At 44.1% G+C, this 17,128-nt stretch overlaps 1 protein-coding gene across 1 annotated transcript in view; it reads right to left on the minus strand.

The window, feature by feature from the left end:
* The window catches only part of ASTN1 (astrotactin 1), a 368,181-nt gene that overhangs the window by 170,820 nt on the left and 180,233 nt on the right, over window positions 1-17,128 (minus strand). The window contains exon 8 of the mRNA XM_069546136.1: window positions 14,732-14,816. Within this exon, the coding sequence (XP_069402237.1) occupies window positions 14,732-14,816 (85 nt within the window). The remainder of the gene's footprint in view (window positions 1-14,731; window positions 14,817-17,128) is intronic.

Consider the following 17,128-nt stretch of genomic DNA (forward strand, 5'->3'; position numbering starts at 1 on the left):
TTGGACTGCAAGGAGATTCAACTAGTCCATTCTGAAGGAGATCAGCCCAGGGATTTCTTTGGAAGGAATGATGCTAAAGCTGAAGCTCCCGTACTTTGGCCACCTCATGCGAAGAGTTGACTCATTGGAAAAGACTCTGATGCTGGGAGGGATTGGGGGCAGGAGGAGAAGGGGACGACCCAGGATGAGATGGCTGGATGGCATCACGGACTCGATGAACGTGAGTCTGAGTGAACTCTGGGAGTTGGTGATGGACAGGGAGGCCTGGCGTGCTGCAATTCATGGGGTCGCAAAGAGTCGGATACAACTGAGCGACTGAACTGAACTGAACAATGATGATGGAAGATCCCACGTGCTGCAACTAAGAACTGGTGCCGCCAAATAAATAAATACTAAAAAAAGAAACATTAACATGTAGCCAGCCCATATAAGGTGGTCCTATTTGTTCACAGGCATCCACCCTACACCCTGTAATAGGTAAGCACATTTTTCTAATGCATGCAAAGGCAACATATAAGCTGGCAGCTCTCAGCAAAGAAAAAGGAAATCAATATATTCTGTATTGTTTCCAAAGGACAGAGCTGACCAAATGGGTGGAAGTTACAGGAAAACACATTTTGGCTCAGCCTAAAGGAGCACTGTCTAGGAATCTGCCTTACAACAATGAAATGAGCCGCCTTTTCCAAGAACACAGTCACTGATAGTATTCAAGTGGCCATCTGTGAGAAAGGCTGTAGGAGGGATTCCCATCCCAGGCAGCAGGTGAGATGATACGACCTTGAGGTGGGCTCCCGGCTCTGAATCTGTAGAGCTGTGAGTGATTCAGCTGATATTCTTACTCCTACTTCCTGAAATTAGGGAGGCGAGTCACCACTCTCATGGGAGCGTCTTAAGATCCAATTAGGTTCAGAAAAGAGGTCTGTGTACATCTTGCCCAAAGATGAACACATGTCTTTATTTATTTGACAAACGTTTATTGAGTATTATCTATGTGCCAAGCAGAGTGTTAGGGTCTGACAGTGCAATGAAGACAAGAGATTGTATTTATACCTTTGTGGAATTTACATTCTAGAGGTGGATTATTCTCAACCCCACTTGCCAAATTGATGTTAAGATCACATCATTTGGAGGCAGTTCAAAGAACATAAATGAGGCAATGGCCAATGCAAAACATCATCAGTGGGATACTTAAAGCCATCACTTATTGAGTGCGTACATATTTTATGTAACATTGAGTGCAACATTCTTTTTACCGAAAAGGAAATTGAGGCTCAAAAGAGTTATGAAGCTAGCCAACAACAAAGCGCTTTTAGTAGAATCTCAAGCCTGTCTGACTCCAACCCCGTGCTCTTCCCATTGTGCTCTGCTGCCTCCTACGGAAACAAAAACACGAGCAGGTGAACAAAACTACTCTGGGAGGTGAGGTGTCCACAGCTCCTGGTTACAAGGAGACTGACCAAGGCTGTTAAGAGAACTCTGGTTGACAATATTTAGGGCTATATCTGGAAAGAAAAATCTCTGAACATATCCCAGACTATGCTCTTTCTAGAGCAAGTAGCCTGAAGAAAATGGATGGCCCCATCCTTCAAATGTGAGGACCTCGCTTCTGACACTCTATGCAAAGGCGCTAGAAACCTCACCAATAGCAAGGACTTGCCTTGGTGCTTTTGTCTCCCACATTTGCGCCGGTAAATGGGCAAAAGAAATGCTGCAGAGGGTCCACGATGAACAGTATGCCATGACCTCTGGTATAATGGACCATCTTGACTTGAATCCACAGTGATAATTTTCCATGAGCCATAGCACAGAGCTCCTCAGTAACAGGTGCTTGGGCCCAGCAGTTACGAGCCCCCAGTTTAGGCCTCCAGCTAGGTCCCTCGAGGGACTTGTCCCACTCTCCCTGGGACACTACATCATTCAGGAAGAGATGCTTAACTACAGATTGTATCCTTGTCATTGCTTTAATCAAGGCATCTACTCACGGGGATCCCCTGCCACCAGAGCCTCAAGCTTGAATGCCAGTTTCTCTCCTGCTTTCATTGTGAGACTCTCAGAACAGTAGCCCGTGAGAGGTTTGGCAAGAAAAGCTCTCCTTTGGGACCGAGATTCTCTTTTCTTGCCCACAGACTTTGAATATTGCTGCAATATTTAATAGATTCACCAGTAAAAGGGGGGACAACAAGAGTTTCTACTCAAAGTGTTGAAATGGGAAATAAATTTGTTGGTACATGAAAAGAACTCTGAAGGCTGGTAGGTGCATCCCAAGAACTATGTAAGTGTCAGCTGTTACTGTCACCGTATCAGTATCATGACTATTTCTACTGCATCTGAAGGGTGGAGTGTGGGAAATGCCAGGCATGTTCAGCACTAAGGCTCGCTGGCATTGACCACTTTTGTTTCTTAAGTTTATCTGTTTCTGGTTGTGCTGGGTCTTCGTGCTGCACACAGGCTTCCTCTTCTTGCGGTGAGCAGGGGCTGCTCTTTGTTTTGGTGCCCGGGCTTCTCCTTTTGTGCAGAGCACTGGCCCTAGAGTGCAGGCTCAGTTGCTGTGTGCACAGGCTTGGTTGCTCCATGGCCTGTGGGATCTTCCGGGACAGGGATTGAACCTGTGTCCCCTGCCCTGGCAGGCAGATTCTTAACCATTGGACCACCAGGGAAGTCCAGCACTGATGCTGATTTCCCCCCACAGAGGCTTCCCCCAGGATGAAACACGCTCCTGTCCCACCCATGGTGGGCATCCACTCCATTTAAAGTTATCCTTCTCATGTGGAAGCAATATAATAAGACAGAGATAGACTCACGGGTACAGAGAACTAGTAGTTACCAGTGGGGAGAGGAAAGTGGGGAAGAGTGAGATGAGAACAGGGGATTGAGAGGTACAAACTACTATACAAATAGGGATGTGTGCCAGTGTTTTGTAGTCACTCTGAATGGAGGGTAATCTATAAAAATATTGAACCACTATGTTGTGCACCTGAAACTAATATAAATAAACTATACATCAATAAATAATACATACATAAACAAAGCCATCTTTCTCATTTGGTTGTGAGCAAGGGAGACCCTGCTGTACATCAGGACTGGAGGAAGCCTGTGCCAATCACCGTGGTCTGGGCAGCCACATGGAAATCCTCCACCTCCAGGGCTAATTCGGTGAGCGTGGCATCAGGGCATTGTACAGCTGCTCATGGCCTCCTTTCACAGTCCTTAGCAACAGAAATCTGGGGACTCTGCTCCATCCAAAGATCTTCGATCTAAAAGCCAACCTCGGCTGAAAAGCCTGGTTTCCAGCCTATCTCTCCCCAAGCCAACAATAATGCTTTCAGTGTGGAAAACTGTGTGGAAAGGTTAATAAACTTGGTGGGAAGGAGAGTACAAGGGAAGGAAAAGATTATCCCAACCATTGAGCTGTATCATGATTTAGTGAGAAGGGCCTACATGTCGGCATCAGGCAATTCTGTTCACCACTGTGATGCTGGTCACCACACTACTGAGCCCCACATAAAAACAGGTACTTTTCTTATTAAATATACATATATATATGTGTGTGTGTATATATGCATATGTGACTATATAAGACAAAGCAAGAGATATGACAATATGATGTGATTTTTGTTAAACAAATATTATCCCTAAACAAACAAAAGAGTTGAGAATGTGTTCCCTTTAGGAGATGCCACTTCAGGTGGCTTGGATTGCTTCATTTTTACTGTTCTGTGGGTTTTTTTTTCCCTTTCTCTCCTTTTTTTTTTTTAGATTTTCCACTAATTATATGCATTCCTTTTATAAGAACAACAAAAAAGATCAAGTAAAAACCATGATGTGCAGTGACAAAATGCTTGCTCTCCACTTTCTGAAATTATATAAAGTTAACACTTAGGGACAAAAAATTGCAGTGTGAATGTTTGAACAAGAATTCATAACTACTTATCTAGGAAGACTAAACCTTCAGATGACTTGTACTGAAATTGCTTTCACAGAAATTGTAAATGGAATAAACACTACTAACTGCCTACCTCTTAACCAGTTTGGAGGATTTTAATCAAGATTAGTGATGATATTAAAAAAAAACACACAGCCCACCATTACACACTTAATAAATGGCAGCAATTAATCAGCATTATATGAGGGCTTGCTGAAAATCTCCAGTGACATTGAAGTTGTACTGCATTAAAGACTGTGCTGAATCTGAGGGTCACTTCTTGGTGTTCATCCAGCCCTTTGTTATACACAAACTTACAGCGATGTGTACTTTAGAGGAATCTGACCTGAACACTAGACTCTAAGCCATTTTCTTCTTCCTCCAAAACCAGGTTTTAAACTGAGGGTTGTCAGTTAGACATTAAGAATAACTTCCCCAGAGAAAACATTTTGAGAAAAATAATGTACCCCAATGACACTTTTAAAGCCTCCTTCTTAAATCTCCCCCAAATTTTGTGGTTACAAAAATAATACATGCTCATTCTCAAATAATGAAAGTGAATAAAATGCATTCAAAATTGGGAGGAGGGCAGTGGGAAATAAAACTTTTGATCCATAGAAAAAGAAATGGGGAAGAAAGATGCCAAAATGCTAACAGTGGTTTTCTCTGAGCATGGGATAACGAGTGGATTTTTTTCTATTTATTTTAAAGGAAAAAAAGATAAATAGCCAAGATCTCCAAAGCCCAGGAAAATGACAGCACTCTCAAACCCAGTATTCTTAGAGCAAAACCCAAAGAAGCCGGAGGTCCGGGGAGCATTCCTAGTAGAAAACATCCATGCATTCAGTAGAATGTATAAATTCAGGACACTATCTGGAAAGCCTGGGCCAGACATAAAACATTCATTTCTATAAAATTGAAACAATTTATCTTCCATTCTTGAGCAGATGGGAGGGTAAATTGAGGTTGATTTTTTTTTTCACCCTGGTGGTCATGTCAGAGGAAATATGAGTGTTCCCGCCTCCAGCGCTGTTTAAAATAAGTCTCTCGGTGCTGTGACTGGACTAGTCAGAAAGAGCACTGTGGAGGTTTCACCCTCCTCCAGGGGGCAGGCAGTACTGTAGGGGGGCTGCAGATGCTTGTCACGTGGGGGAGGGTGGGATGAAGCTGAGCCCCCTTGGTGCCTTAGAGAGGATGTAGAGAAGCAAGAGGGAACCACAGAATGCCCACCTCTCTTCTACTGCTGATGACTGACTTTCAGAATGTCATGTGCTCATCACACTGAGATCTCTTTGAAATCAGTATTTACTGGACTGATTTATCTCCAGTACCCACCTGTCACTATAAAGCTTGGCTACTGGGTATGTGACCTTGAACAAGTTTCTTCAACTCTCTGGCCCTCTATTTCCCAATCAGTAAAATGCAAGAATCCTTTAAGATGCACTAAGCCACTAGTTTACAAGCCCATTATTTTCATCAGTGGGGATGGTGTGCGGGTAAGAGGATGTCTTCCTGGGGCATGCGGGGATGTGGAGACTCCACACCTTACTCAGGAAGGGCTCTAAAGTCTAGCTGGACTGCAGAAGCTATGGGGGAGCTTTTCATATGTAGAGTCTGGGCCTTCGCTCAGACCCATGAAACTAAAATCTCATGGGGCAGCAATCGAAAGTCAGTATTTTAAATAAGCTCCCCAGATGATTCTTAAGTATCTGCTCTATGAACTGGCATCAGAGTCAATTATTAGGGCATATTTTGCTCTTGTATCATCCCGAGTAACTAAGAAGGTTCAAGTTGCCTCTAAGAGGGGAGAAAGTGTTATCACCTAAGACAATCACCACCAAGGGAGTACAAGCTCCTCAGGTGCCTTTGTGCACATTAGAAAAAGGCAGGCATCAGGGCAGATGTCCCCTCCCCGCCCCACCACCCCCATCCCTCCCGGTGTCTCAGGGTTTGCTTTGCTTGGGCCCACAGGGCCAAGGTTTCAGCCCTTAGCTGCTCTTTCTGCCAGCTGTCTACCTACAACACACAAAGCATATGGCTGCACTCAGCCGACTGACCACACATGTGCCATGAAAATGGGTCAAATTAAACATGCTGCCACTTGAGAAAATCCCTAAGAATGAGATGCAGGGTTCCCTGAGCCGACAGGGGGGACTTGATCCCCTTAAGCCCATCTGAGGTCATCTTGGTAGGAGGAGATCCACTTTACATTCAGTTCCTGCCTGCTAAACCAGCAGGAGTCAGTTCTCCTTCTAAGGGGCAACATTTCAGCTAGAATCAGGCTACATCAGAGCTTCCGGTGAGAGAAGGAACTAGGAACATTAGGTTGCATCCGAAAAGCTAAGATGACCTGTTTGTCGTTGAAACAGGTGGGAGAAAGGACAGTCACATTTCTACTGAGTCCTGGAGGAAGAGGAGGAGATGCAAGAAAAAAAAAAAAACAACACACACACACAAGGGGGTAAAGAAAAGGAGAATGAGAAATAAAAGGCCAAATAAAAACACTAGAAACCCTCTCTGGGAAGAAGGGAATAAGTGAGGGTAATTAGAAGGAGTCACACACACACACACAGAAAAAAGAATAAAAAGAGAGCTAATGGGAGGCTAATCACATTTGTGCCTGGCATGGCAGTGACAGGAGCTGGGCACAGACAATGAAGCCAGGGCTGGAGGGAAGGGGAGGAGGGCGCCCACAGATAAAAGAGCAGCGGCAGGCTGGCCTGCAAATCTTGTCTGGGGTGGGGGGTGGCTGGAGGAAGGTGAATAGGGCATCGCTGACACAGACAGGCATGGGGATGGGGACATAAAAGCCAGATGATGAGCTAGAAATGGACAAAAGAAAGTCAGGAAATGTCATGTGTCACACAGGGCTGTCTGACTCCATCTGAGTCACTTCTGATGAGACCTCGGGCAGGTCAGAGAAGGCCAAACACTGCCCACGACCTGGGCTGGGAATCAGAGCTACCCCCCAGCATTCTAGTCGCTGCCCTACAACGGTTTCGCGTTTGCTCTTTGATGGTCAGAAAGCTGAGAGAATGTTCCTGCTCAGTTTTAGGGGGTCTGGAGGGGAGAATGGATTTTGGATCCTTTTGAATAATCTGTGTAGGTCGGTCTCTGCTAACACCTAGAACCCAGAGGGGAAGGCAGCCTCCCCACTGGGCTGTGGTCATTTTCCTGTGAGTGGTCTCTAGGGAAATGTTTAGGATGGCATCATTCAGACAGATCTAAATAAAATTACCTTCTGTCAAGGACGTTTCTGAAAAAGACAGAGAGGCTGAGACCAACCATGACAAACACCGTCCTCCTTCCTGGCTTGAAAAGGAAACCGGATGCTTTGGTGGGGGACATTTGTTTCTTGTACACATTTAGAATCCCCAAGCAGTCAGTCCTGGGAGGGTGAGGAGCAGCGGGCAGTTGTAGAAATAGAAAGAACAGCACATACCTGAGACAACGAAGAGGCCTTATTACGATGGCATGGGCTATGTGAGGGTATATGTGTGTGTGCACACACATGCACACACAGGCACTAATCTGAGGGGACACCATGGCACGTTAGTTGCCTCCTGAGCAGGCAGTAAGAGGAGTGCTCTGATGAACAGGTCTAGTTCTGACAATGGCTTTTAAAACCTTGGAGAAACACCTGTTCATTTTCCACAGCTGGTCTCTTCCCATCTCATAAATCATTGCTCCATCACCATCCTTCAGCACTGAAATCTAGTACTATGTTCTCTAGTGGGGAATCTCGGAGAAGGCAATGGCACCCCACTCCAGCACTCTTGCCTGGAAAATCCCATGGATGGAGGAGCCTGGTAGGCTGCAGTCCCTGGGGTCGCTAAGAGTCGGGCACGACTGAGCGACCGCTTTCGCTTTTTACTTTCATGCATTGGAGAAGGAAATGGCAACCCACTCCAGTGTTCTTGCCTGGAGAATCCCAGGGATGGGGGAGCCTAATAGGCTGCCGTCTGTGGGGTCGCACAGAGTCGGACACGACTGAAGCGACTCAGCAGCAGCAGCAGCAGCAGCAGTGGGGAATCTCCTTGGTGTCATCCTCTGTATCTGAGATGCCAGAATAAGAAATCAGACTGCTCTTTACTGGGAACACCGTCAAATGCATGAATGTAATCTAATGGTGGTCTGAAAAACATATCGAGAGGCCATTGGGTCCACTCTATCAAAAGACATCATTAGAGCCTTTCTTAATAACCCCCAAAGTGGCTAAATGCATTTGCTTTTTCTCCTCTCATATTTTCATGTAAACCAATCTCTCTTACCTCCCCAACCCTCATCTATTGGTTTCATTTCTTGTCTTTATTGACATTATTGGTTTCAAGAATCAGCCTGCAATGCAGGAGACCCTGGTTCAATTCTGGGTCAGAAAGATCCACTGGAGATGGGATAGGCTACCCACTCCAGTATTCTTGGGCTTCCTTTGTTGCTCAGTTGGTAAAGAATCTGCCTGCAATGCGACCTGGGTTCGATCCCTGGGTTGGGAAGATCCCCTGGAGAAAGGAAAGGCTACCCACTCCAGTATTCTGGCCTGGAGAATTCCATGGACTGTATAATCCAGGGGGCCGCAAGAGTTGGACACAACTGAGTGACTTTCACTTTCACTTTTCTTGTCTGTGAAAATTTTCGATTTGTCCCTGTTGTCCTAGCAGACAAATACCATATAGAGACCCTAAAGGCTTCTGGCTGCGTCTATGCGGCCACAGGGGTCAGAAGGCTGAGCACTTGTGAATCCACACAGGTTAGCCAGAGATGTGGCGAAGCCCTGGGTCAGGGTAGGACCCTCCCATCCTGAGTTTTCTGCTGGGCACCCGGTTACCAGGGGTGCTGGGTCAGGCAGGCAGTGATTGATTTTGTTGCCAACCTCAGAGACCAAGGATGTAACCTCAAACATCCCATGTTCTTTTAATAACTCATTAGAAGTCTGTCATCCATGACTTTGTTTAAATCTTTTTGAAGCTATTTTTACTTTTAGTGAATCGGAGCCTCTTGTGTAATGAGTTCATTGATTTTACAACCTGCCACCCTGCCTGGATCCTGTCACTTGGGTGAACCACAGTGACTGACATGATTACCAAGATTCACACATGAATGTCTCAACCTGCCTCACTTCTCCTTGGGCATTTTTGGCAAAACTGGAGTCACCAAGATGGTTGCAATGACCTCAATTTACGTATCACGTACATATACGGTCCCCAGTTTTCTGAAACTCTTTGCTGTGTGGTCTTGAAAATTTTTATCTACAGGATAATTTTAAGACTATGTTTTACTTGCAGAATCCAGATAAGTAAAACTAGATAGTCTTGAGAGTCTTGTGTGCTTGTTCTGCTTTATTTTTAGGATGTCTTAACTTATTTTGAAGGGTCCAGAAAAGTAACACGCAGTGAGAGAACAATCCATCACATATACAGGCACCTCCTGCTTATCATTCAAGGGGTGTACACATGGAGCTCTAAGGTTTAAAGCGTTAGTAAGCAAGAGCTCTTCAGATCTAGTCTAATTTTTAGGCTGTGACAGGGACTCAGTTGCAGCACATAGGATCTTTAGTTGTGACATGTGGGATCTAGTTCCCTGACCAGGGATCGAACCCAGGCCCCTGCATTGGGAGCACATAGTCTTAAGTCACTGGACCACCAGGGAAGTCCCCAAGATCTAGTGGTTATCCACCTTACCAGCCTCTTCTCCTGTCTCTGTGAATTGCATCTGTAAGCTACACTGAGCTACTTGTTTGTCATTCCTGGCAAAATCATGCTTCTTGAGTCTCCATGCCTTGGCAAATGCTGTTTTTTTCTGTTTAAAATTACCTTTGGTGCCTGTTAAACAGAACAGTTTAAGATCTAACTTCTCCATGAAATCATATTCCAGATTCTGGGATGTCACATAAAGAACTCCTTAAACTGTAGCCCTACTAAACTTTGCTCAAACCTTTATGATTACTCACCTAGAGCCAGACATCCTGGAATGTGAAGTCAAGTGGGCCTTAGGAAGCATCACTATGAACAAAGCTAGTGGAGATGATGGAATTCCACTTGAGCTATTTCAAACCCTAAAATATGATGCTGTGAAAGTGCTGCACTCAATATGCCAGCAAATTTGCAAAACTCAGCAGTGGCCACAGGACTGGAAAAAGTCATTTTTCATTACAATCCCAAAGAAAGGCAATGCCAAAAAATGTTCAAACTACCACACAATTGCACTCATCTCACATGCTAGTAAAGTAATGCTCAAAATTCTCCAAGCCAGGCTTCAACAGTACATGAACCATTAACTTCCAGATATACAAGCTGGTTTTAGAAAAGGTAGAGGAACCAGAGATCAAATTGCCAACATCCACTTGATCATGGAAAAAGCAAGAGAGTTCCAGAAAAACATCTATTTCTGCTTTATTGACTATGCCACAGCCTTTGAATGTGTGGATCACAAAAAACTGTGGAAAATTCTGAAAGAGATGGGAATACCAGGTCACCTGACCTGCCTCTTGAGAAATCTGTTTGCAGGTCAGGAAGCAACAGTTAGAACTGGACATGGAAAAACAGACTAGTTTCAAATAGGGAAAGGAGTACATTAAGGCTGTCTGTTGTCACCCTGCTTGTTTAACTTCTATGCAGAGTACATCATGAGAAATGCTGGGCTGGATGAAGCACAAGCTGGAATCAAGATTCCCACGAGAAATATCAGTAACCTCAGATATGCAGATGACACCACCCTTATGGCAGAAAGTGAAGAACTAAAGAGCCTCTTGATGAAAGTGAAAGAGGAGAGTGAAAAAGTTGGCTTAAAGCTCAGCATTAAGAAAACTAAGATCATGGCATCTGGTCCCATCACTTCATGGGAAATAGATGGGGAAACAGTGGAAACAGTGAGACTTTATTTTTGGAGGCTCCAAAATCACTGCAGATAGTGATTGCAGCCATGAAATTAAAAGACTCTTGCTCCTTGGAAGAAAAGTCATGACCAACTTAGACAGCATATTAAAAAGCAGAGACATTACTTTGCCAACAAAGGTCCAGCTAGTCAAGGTTGTGGTTTTTCCAGTCGTCATGTATGGATGTGAGAGTTGGACTATAAAGAAAGCTGAGCACAAAAGGACTGATGCTTTTGAACTGTGGTGTTGGAGAAGACTCTTGAGATTCTGTTGGATAGTAAGGAGATCCAACCAGTCCATCCTAAAGTAAATCAGTCCAGAATAATCATTGGAAGGACTGATGTTGAAGCTGAAACTCCAATACTTTGGCCACCTGATGCGAAGATCTGACTCACTTGAAAAGACCCTGATGCTGGGAAAGATTGAAGGCAGGAGGAGAAGGGGACAACAGGATTAGATGGCTGGATGGCATCACCGACTCGATGGACATGAGTCTGAGTGAACTCCGGGAGTTAGTGATGGACAGGGAGGCCTGGCGTGCTGCGGTTTATGGGGTTGCAAAGAGTCAGACACAACTGAGCGACTGAACTGAACTGAACTGAAACCTTTCACTGGTTTTAGAATTCACTGCAATTTCCTTGTTATGTGCCCACCTATCTATCTAGACTATTAGTTCTTCCAGAGCAGAGACAACATCTTCTTCTTATAATTAGCAACCTAGCCTATCCTGGGCCACAATAGGAAATACAGTGAATATTTGCTGAAAACATGAATGAGTGAAAGAGTAAACAATGGAATGGCATGGTGAGAAAGTGTGTGTTAATCGCTTCAGCTGTGTCTGACTCTTTTCAACTCCATGGATTACAGCCCACCAGTTTCCTCTGTCCGTTCTCCAGGCAAGAATATTGGAGTGGGTTGCCATTTCCTTCTCTAGAGGATCTCCCTAAACAAGAGATCAAACCCAGGTCTCTTACACTACAGGCAGATTATTTACTGTCTGAGCCACCAGGGAATCCTGGAGCAGTGAGGGGATTTCTATAAACAAACCAGCTCACTCAGACACACACACACACACATACCCATCACACACACATACATCACACACGACACTCACATGAACACATATAGATCCAGGTAAACTGAAGCACAATGCAGCGGCTGGATAAAGTTGCAGGTAACACCTTTGTCTCACAGAATCATCCACTGGATATTTTTTTTGTATTAACGTCCTTGATCAATGTTCTTCCTTGTCTGAAAGTCATGACTGCTTCATTGCTACTTTTCCTTTGGTACATTAACCTAGATTTTTCACAAGGGAATTCATCTTAGCTTTCAGTGGCCTAGGATTTGGTTATTTGACTTCAAAAGAATGTTCAGGTATTTTAACGTATGCGATATAGGAATACTAAGTGAAAAACGTAAATTCCCATACATGCGGCTCACCTCCACCTCTTGGAACATTAAATAAATTATTCAGGAAAATCAGGCCTACCATTGATTTTTCCATAATACTCCAATACATGTCATTAGTTAGCAATCCGTCAGGTACTTTTCAATTCAAGTGACAGTTTTCACGTTGAAATCAATTTCGATTAATTTTGTAAGAATAATTTAAAGAAACATGGCATCAGACCCCTGATTTAGAGCAAGATGTATGGCGTCTTCTGCTTTTCATTTATCTTGTCATTTTAGGAGGAAAACGCAGTCCTTTGTCTGGCACTTCTTTATATACATATAAACTCATGCTGCTTATCACTCCCGGCTCCATTATTCTCCAGATAGTCACTTTCCCCCCACCTCCTAACAGTTGCTCCATTATTTTATTAGTGTCCAAAACGAGACCTCGTAGACAGTGATGATCAGAGAATAATGGAAATTAGAGATGGAAATGACAGATTAGGTGTACTTGTCTGTTCCCTGGGGCTAATGTTCCTGTCAGTCTGTAACTTGGGGCTTTAGCCTGTCTTATTTTAAATGACACCATCGTGGGGCCTCCACCATTTCCCTGGAGGCTCTTGTCTACATCCTAAGACTGTCTCTACACACAGCCAGAGGGAATGACGAAGCCTTGTGCAATTACCCAGTGAAGTCAGGCCCATCCTTACATGATCTGTCTACAAGGCAAGGGGCACAGAGGCTTGAGCGATTAGCCCCCAGATCCAATCACTGCAGAGAGCCAGCCCTAATCATTCAGGACACAAAGTGAAATGACTTTTTGTCATTGTTTGCTTCAGCAGCAGGTAGGCAGGCTAAGAGATCTCCTGGTCGGTTATTCATCAGCTTTCCCAGTGTTTTACTCAGTAAGAATCATAGTCAACTGAGATTCTCAGCCATCACGTAAGCTAAGATCCTGGTGCCCCAGCAACCACGCAAACATGTCAGGGGGCTGAACTGACTTTACACATGCACGATGAATGGCAAGCTATTCAAACTCTGCTTGGCATCTGTGAGTCAAGCTCTCCCCACCAATCTTGCAACAGCAGGCCACCTCATATGCATTCACCCTTCAAACTCCTTCCTCTACATTTTGCGGCCTACCTCCCTGACACAATCACCAATTCAGTAGAAATGGAGTCATCCTTCATTTTCACTAACAGAGAAATTTCATGGCATTCTGACTTCCCCCAAGTTTTCTGACCTGTGACTCAGATTTCCTTTCCTTAACTTCATTCTCTCTTGTCCTTATCGCTCAACTTCAACCCGTTCCAGCACATTTGCCCTCATCGAACGTCTACGGGCATCTATCATGCCTTGACTTAGTCATCAGCTGGCCAAGTTCTCTGAGTGGAGCTCTTCTATCCCTTCATCATAAATCACTCCCTTGGGCTCTTCAATCATTTTTATTGCTCTTCTCCAAACTCTCACCCATTTGTCTCCATATTTATTGCTTTGAGAGTCCAGAACTACATTCAATATTCTAGGTTTGGGCTCATCAGAAACATACAGAGGAGGCTAAGCATCGACCTCAGGGCTAAGAGTCCTCAGTGGTGCTAGGGGAAGTGATGGTGGTTTCTTTTCTCCACCTTGTCAGGCTGCAAATACACTTCAAGACTGCATCCAAGCAATCACTCCGAGCGGGCTTTTGCCCTGATTTCCAGTTTCCCCTGCCCCACTGACTACTATTATTAGTTAGCATTTATTGACCCTTGTCTCCCCACACTCTCCTACTGAACACAGTCAAGGCAGAAAATGGGTTCTCAGCACCCCAAATAAAGTATAAAAAGATGAAAAAAGCAACAGAAAATAGATAGTGGTGATAGTGGCCCAACAGAATGAATGTACTTAATGCCGTTGAATTGTACACTTAAGAATGGGGAAAATAATCATTTTTATGTTATGTATATTTTATCACCATGAAAAATTTTTTAAAGTAAAATAGATTTAAAAATAAAGCAATGGACATGGTAATGATTACTATTTTACCCTAGTTGTCTGTGCTCGGGGGAAAGCAAAGGTCTCACAGAGAGATGGTAACTGGGGATCAGGCAAAACTCCTTTATCGCAATCCTGCATTCCCCGAGTCTTTGTATTTCACCCTCTCTGACAGTGCTGGTGAAAACAAGCTTCTACTCATGTCAGTCTCACAAAGCTCGTGGAGCTCTGGGGGAGTGGTGCTAGAGTCTGCATGTCTTCACGTGTCTCCAACAAAATCATCAGCTAAGAACTGTCTGTGGAATCCTCATGGTTGACGGTGGTAAGAAAAGGAAGCCTGATTCCCAGATCCCAGCTGAAGGCTCTGAACTCGTAAGCGGAGAGAAAGACGAGATGGACATCACTGGGATGGTGTAAATATGGAAATGCACAGTGACACGTCACCTGTTTAATGTTCAGAATAGAACCACCCTTTAGCTCTGTCCCTCTAGACGAAATTGCTCTGCATCCTGTCTGCCTGAGTGGTAATATCCAGGAACTGGCTAATTCGCCATCCCCTCACTTACCCCTGGTTGGTTCCCCATTCATTCCGAATGCAAAGATGCTTGTGCACTGGATCCTTCATGTAACCTTCGTAGCAGAGGCATTCCCCTTAGAAGCAGGGTGAGGAAGAAGGAAAAGAAACACAAAGAAATTGATTGACATGTCTGTGTTGGAGAAAAGGTAATGATCAGATCAAACTCTAACAGTGGAAGGGATGAGGCCATAAATCCCATTAAGCCATACATTCCCATCTCCACTGACCATGCAAAGGAACACAGCACCAACCGTCCATTTTCACTACATGATGACTTTCACTAGTGGAGGAAACTAACATTTACACAGCGCCTGTTACATGGGCTCCGCAGACATAAAATCCAAGGACTGAGCAAGAGGCTTTTTCATCTTTATTTTCTCAGTGGCCAAATACTGCAAAGTACGTATTTCGTGTCCGACACCTTGCGACCCCGTGGACTGTAGCCCACCAGGCTCCTCTGTCCATGGGATTCTCCATGTAAGAATACTGGAGTGGGTTGCCATTTCCTTCTCCAGGGGATCTTCCCAACCCAGGGATTGAACCCAGGTCTCCCGCATTGCAGGCAGATGCTTTAACTGCTAAGCCAGCAAGGAAGCCCCCATTAGATGATCAGTACATGTTTAAAGACCACATAAGTGAGTTATTTTATCAAATATTTCTAAGAAACTTGAGAAGTATATATTATTAGCCATGTTACGCTGATAAGGGAAACTGAGGCTCAGAAAAATTAAGGGATCCGCAGAAAGCTTTTAAATGGCAGAGTTAACATTTGAACCTATGTCTGTCTGACTATAGACCTTTTTCCCCAACAAAGCCCAAGAACAACTGCTGTATTTAGAGGAGGCCATTTATAGCTATTGTGATTTTATAAGAACTCCAGGTTTTTAAATGAAAATAGCTATATATTTTTTTAATTTCTGGCTACACCCCGAGGCATGTGAGACCCTAGTTCCCCAACGAGGGATCTAGCTCATATCCCCTGTATTGGAAGGCAGCATCTTAACCACTGGCCTTGAAGTCCAAGGCTAATTATCTTTGTGCTGATAAACAGAAGGATCACCTATGCTTGTTTATGGTATCACTGTTTCATTACCATTAGTTACTCCGATAGGGTACCAAGAGGTCCACAGCCTCTCTGAAGTCATATGCAAAACTATAGTGTGTTTATGTGCATCTTTCCTCAGCCACCTTCCATAACATTCATCAGATTTACCACCCAATCCAAGACCCCTCAAAAGATCAAGAATCATTGCTCTACTTAGAATGACTTTGAAGAAAATTGTAACTGTTTCCTCCTATTAATAATTCCTTAGGTGATGTGATGCATCCCTAAACTGCTGAGACCAGTTTCACTACAGCACCAGTACTGACTCTTTCACAGGCTGCTCCTTTAACTTGTAGGTAATGAAAGAACAGGGTGTGACTCCCTAAAACTTGGAAATTGCTATAAAGGCACCAGGCCCTACAGAGACAAGGGGTACGGTTTCTTTATCTCCTTGGGAAGAGATGCTCTAAAAGGACAGAGATGGCATAATAGCTTTGAGAGCTATTTCCTCTTTTCAAAGATAAAAAACAATAAAAATGAAGTGAAGGGGCCTTACAGATATGAGGGCAGGGATTGTGTAGGCTCTGAGCAAGAAGTTTTTGTTAAACTCTAAGCACAGACATTCTTGCCAACATTGCCCTATAAGCTACTGCCCAACAGAGTCTCACAACCAGATAATACTCATCATCCTCTCCCGCACCTACTCAGTCAAGGTGCTCAGGAGTGGAGTGAAAATGAATAACTTCCTTTGTGAGGGATACAAAGGGAGCGTTAGAGCAATGCTTTGTCTCCTGGATGACAAATTTAGGTTTCCACGCGGGCCAGATTCACAACAGGCTCCAATTTACTGGCTTCGGAGGTGCTGAGCTGAATCTAGGAATGGTCAGGGGGCTGCGAGTCAAACATAAGAAAGCACAGCTGATGATAAGGCTTCTGGTGAAGGCTGTTTCGCTGATAGAAGGAAAGAAAATGGACAAGGACCAGAGGAGGGCAAGAAGGAAAATACCGGGAGCTGGGCTTCATACCGTATCAGTTCCAAAGAAAGCATGGACTCTAGACTGAAAGTTACACAAGGGCAGGAATAAGCTAGTTTTTCCTCTTTTTGAATAGACCTTGTATAAATATTGTGTAATGGACAATAATAAACAAATTAATTAAAGTGTGCCCTAAATTTATAGATAACACCACCTCTCCCCAAGATGCCAATATCAAGCCAATTAATGGGTCAAGTGTCCAGATATGATTCTCCCTTAAGCAGATCATCTTTTAATTTCCTTGCGGACATTTAGGCATGGATATGATATTACAAAACAGGAAGTAATCTCAAGAGGTTGTCAAACC

Source organism: Ovis canadensis, chromosome 12 (assembly GCF_042477335.2).
Source record: "Ovis canadensis isolate MfBH-ARS-UI-01 breed Bighorn chromosome 12, ARS-UI_OviCan_v2, whole genome shotgun sequence".
NCBI classification, from domain to species: Eukaryota; Metazoa; Chordata; class Mammalia; order Artiodactyla; family Bovidae; genus Ovis; species Ovis canadensis.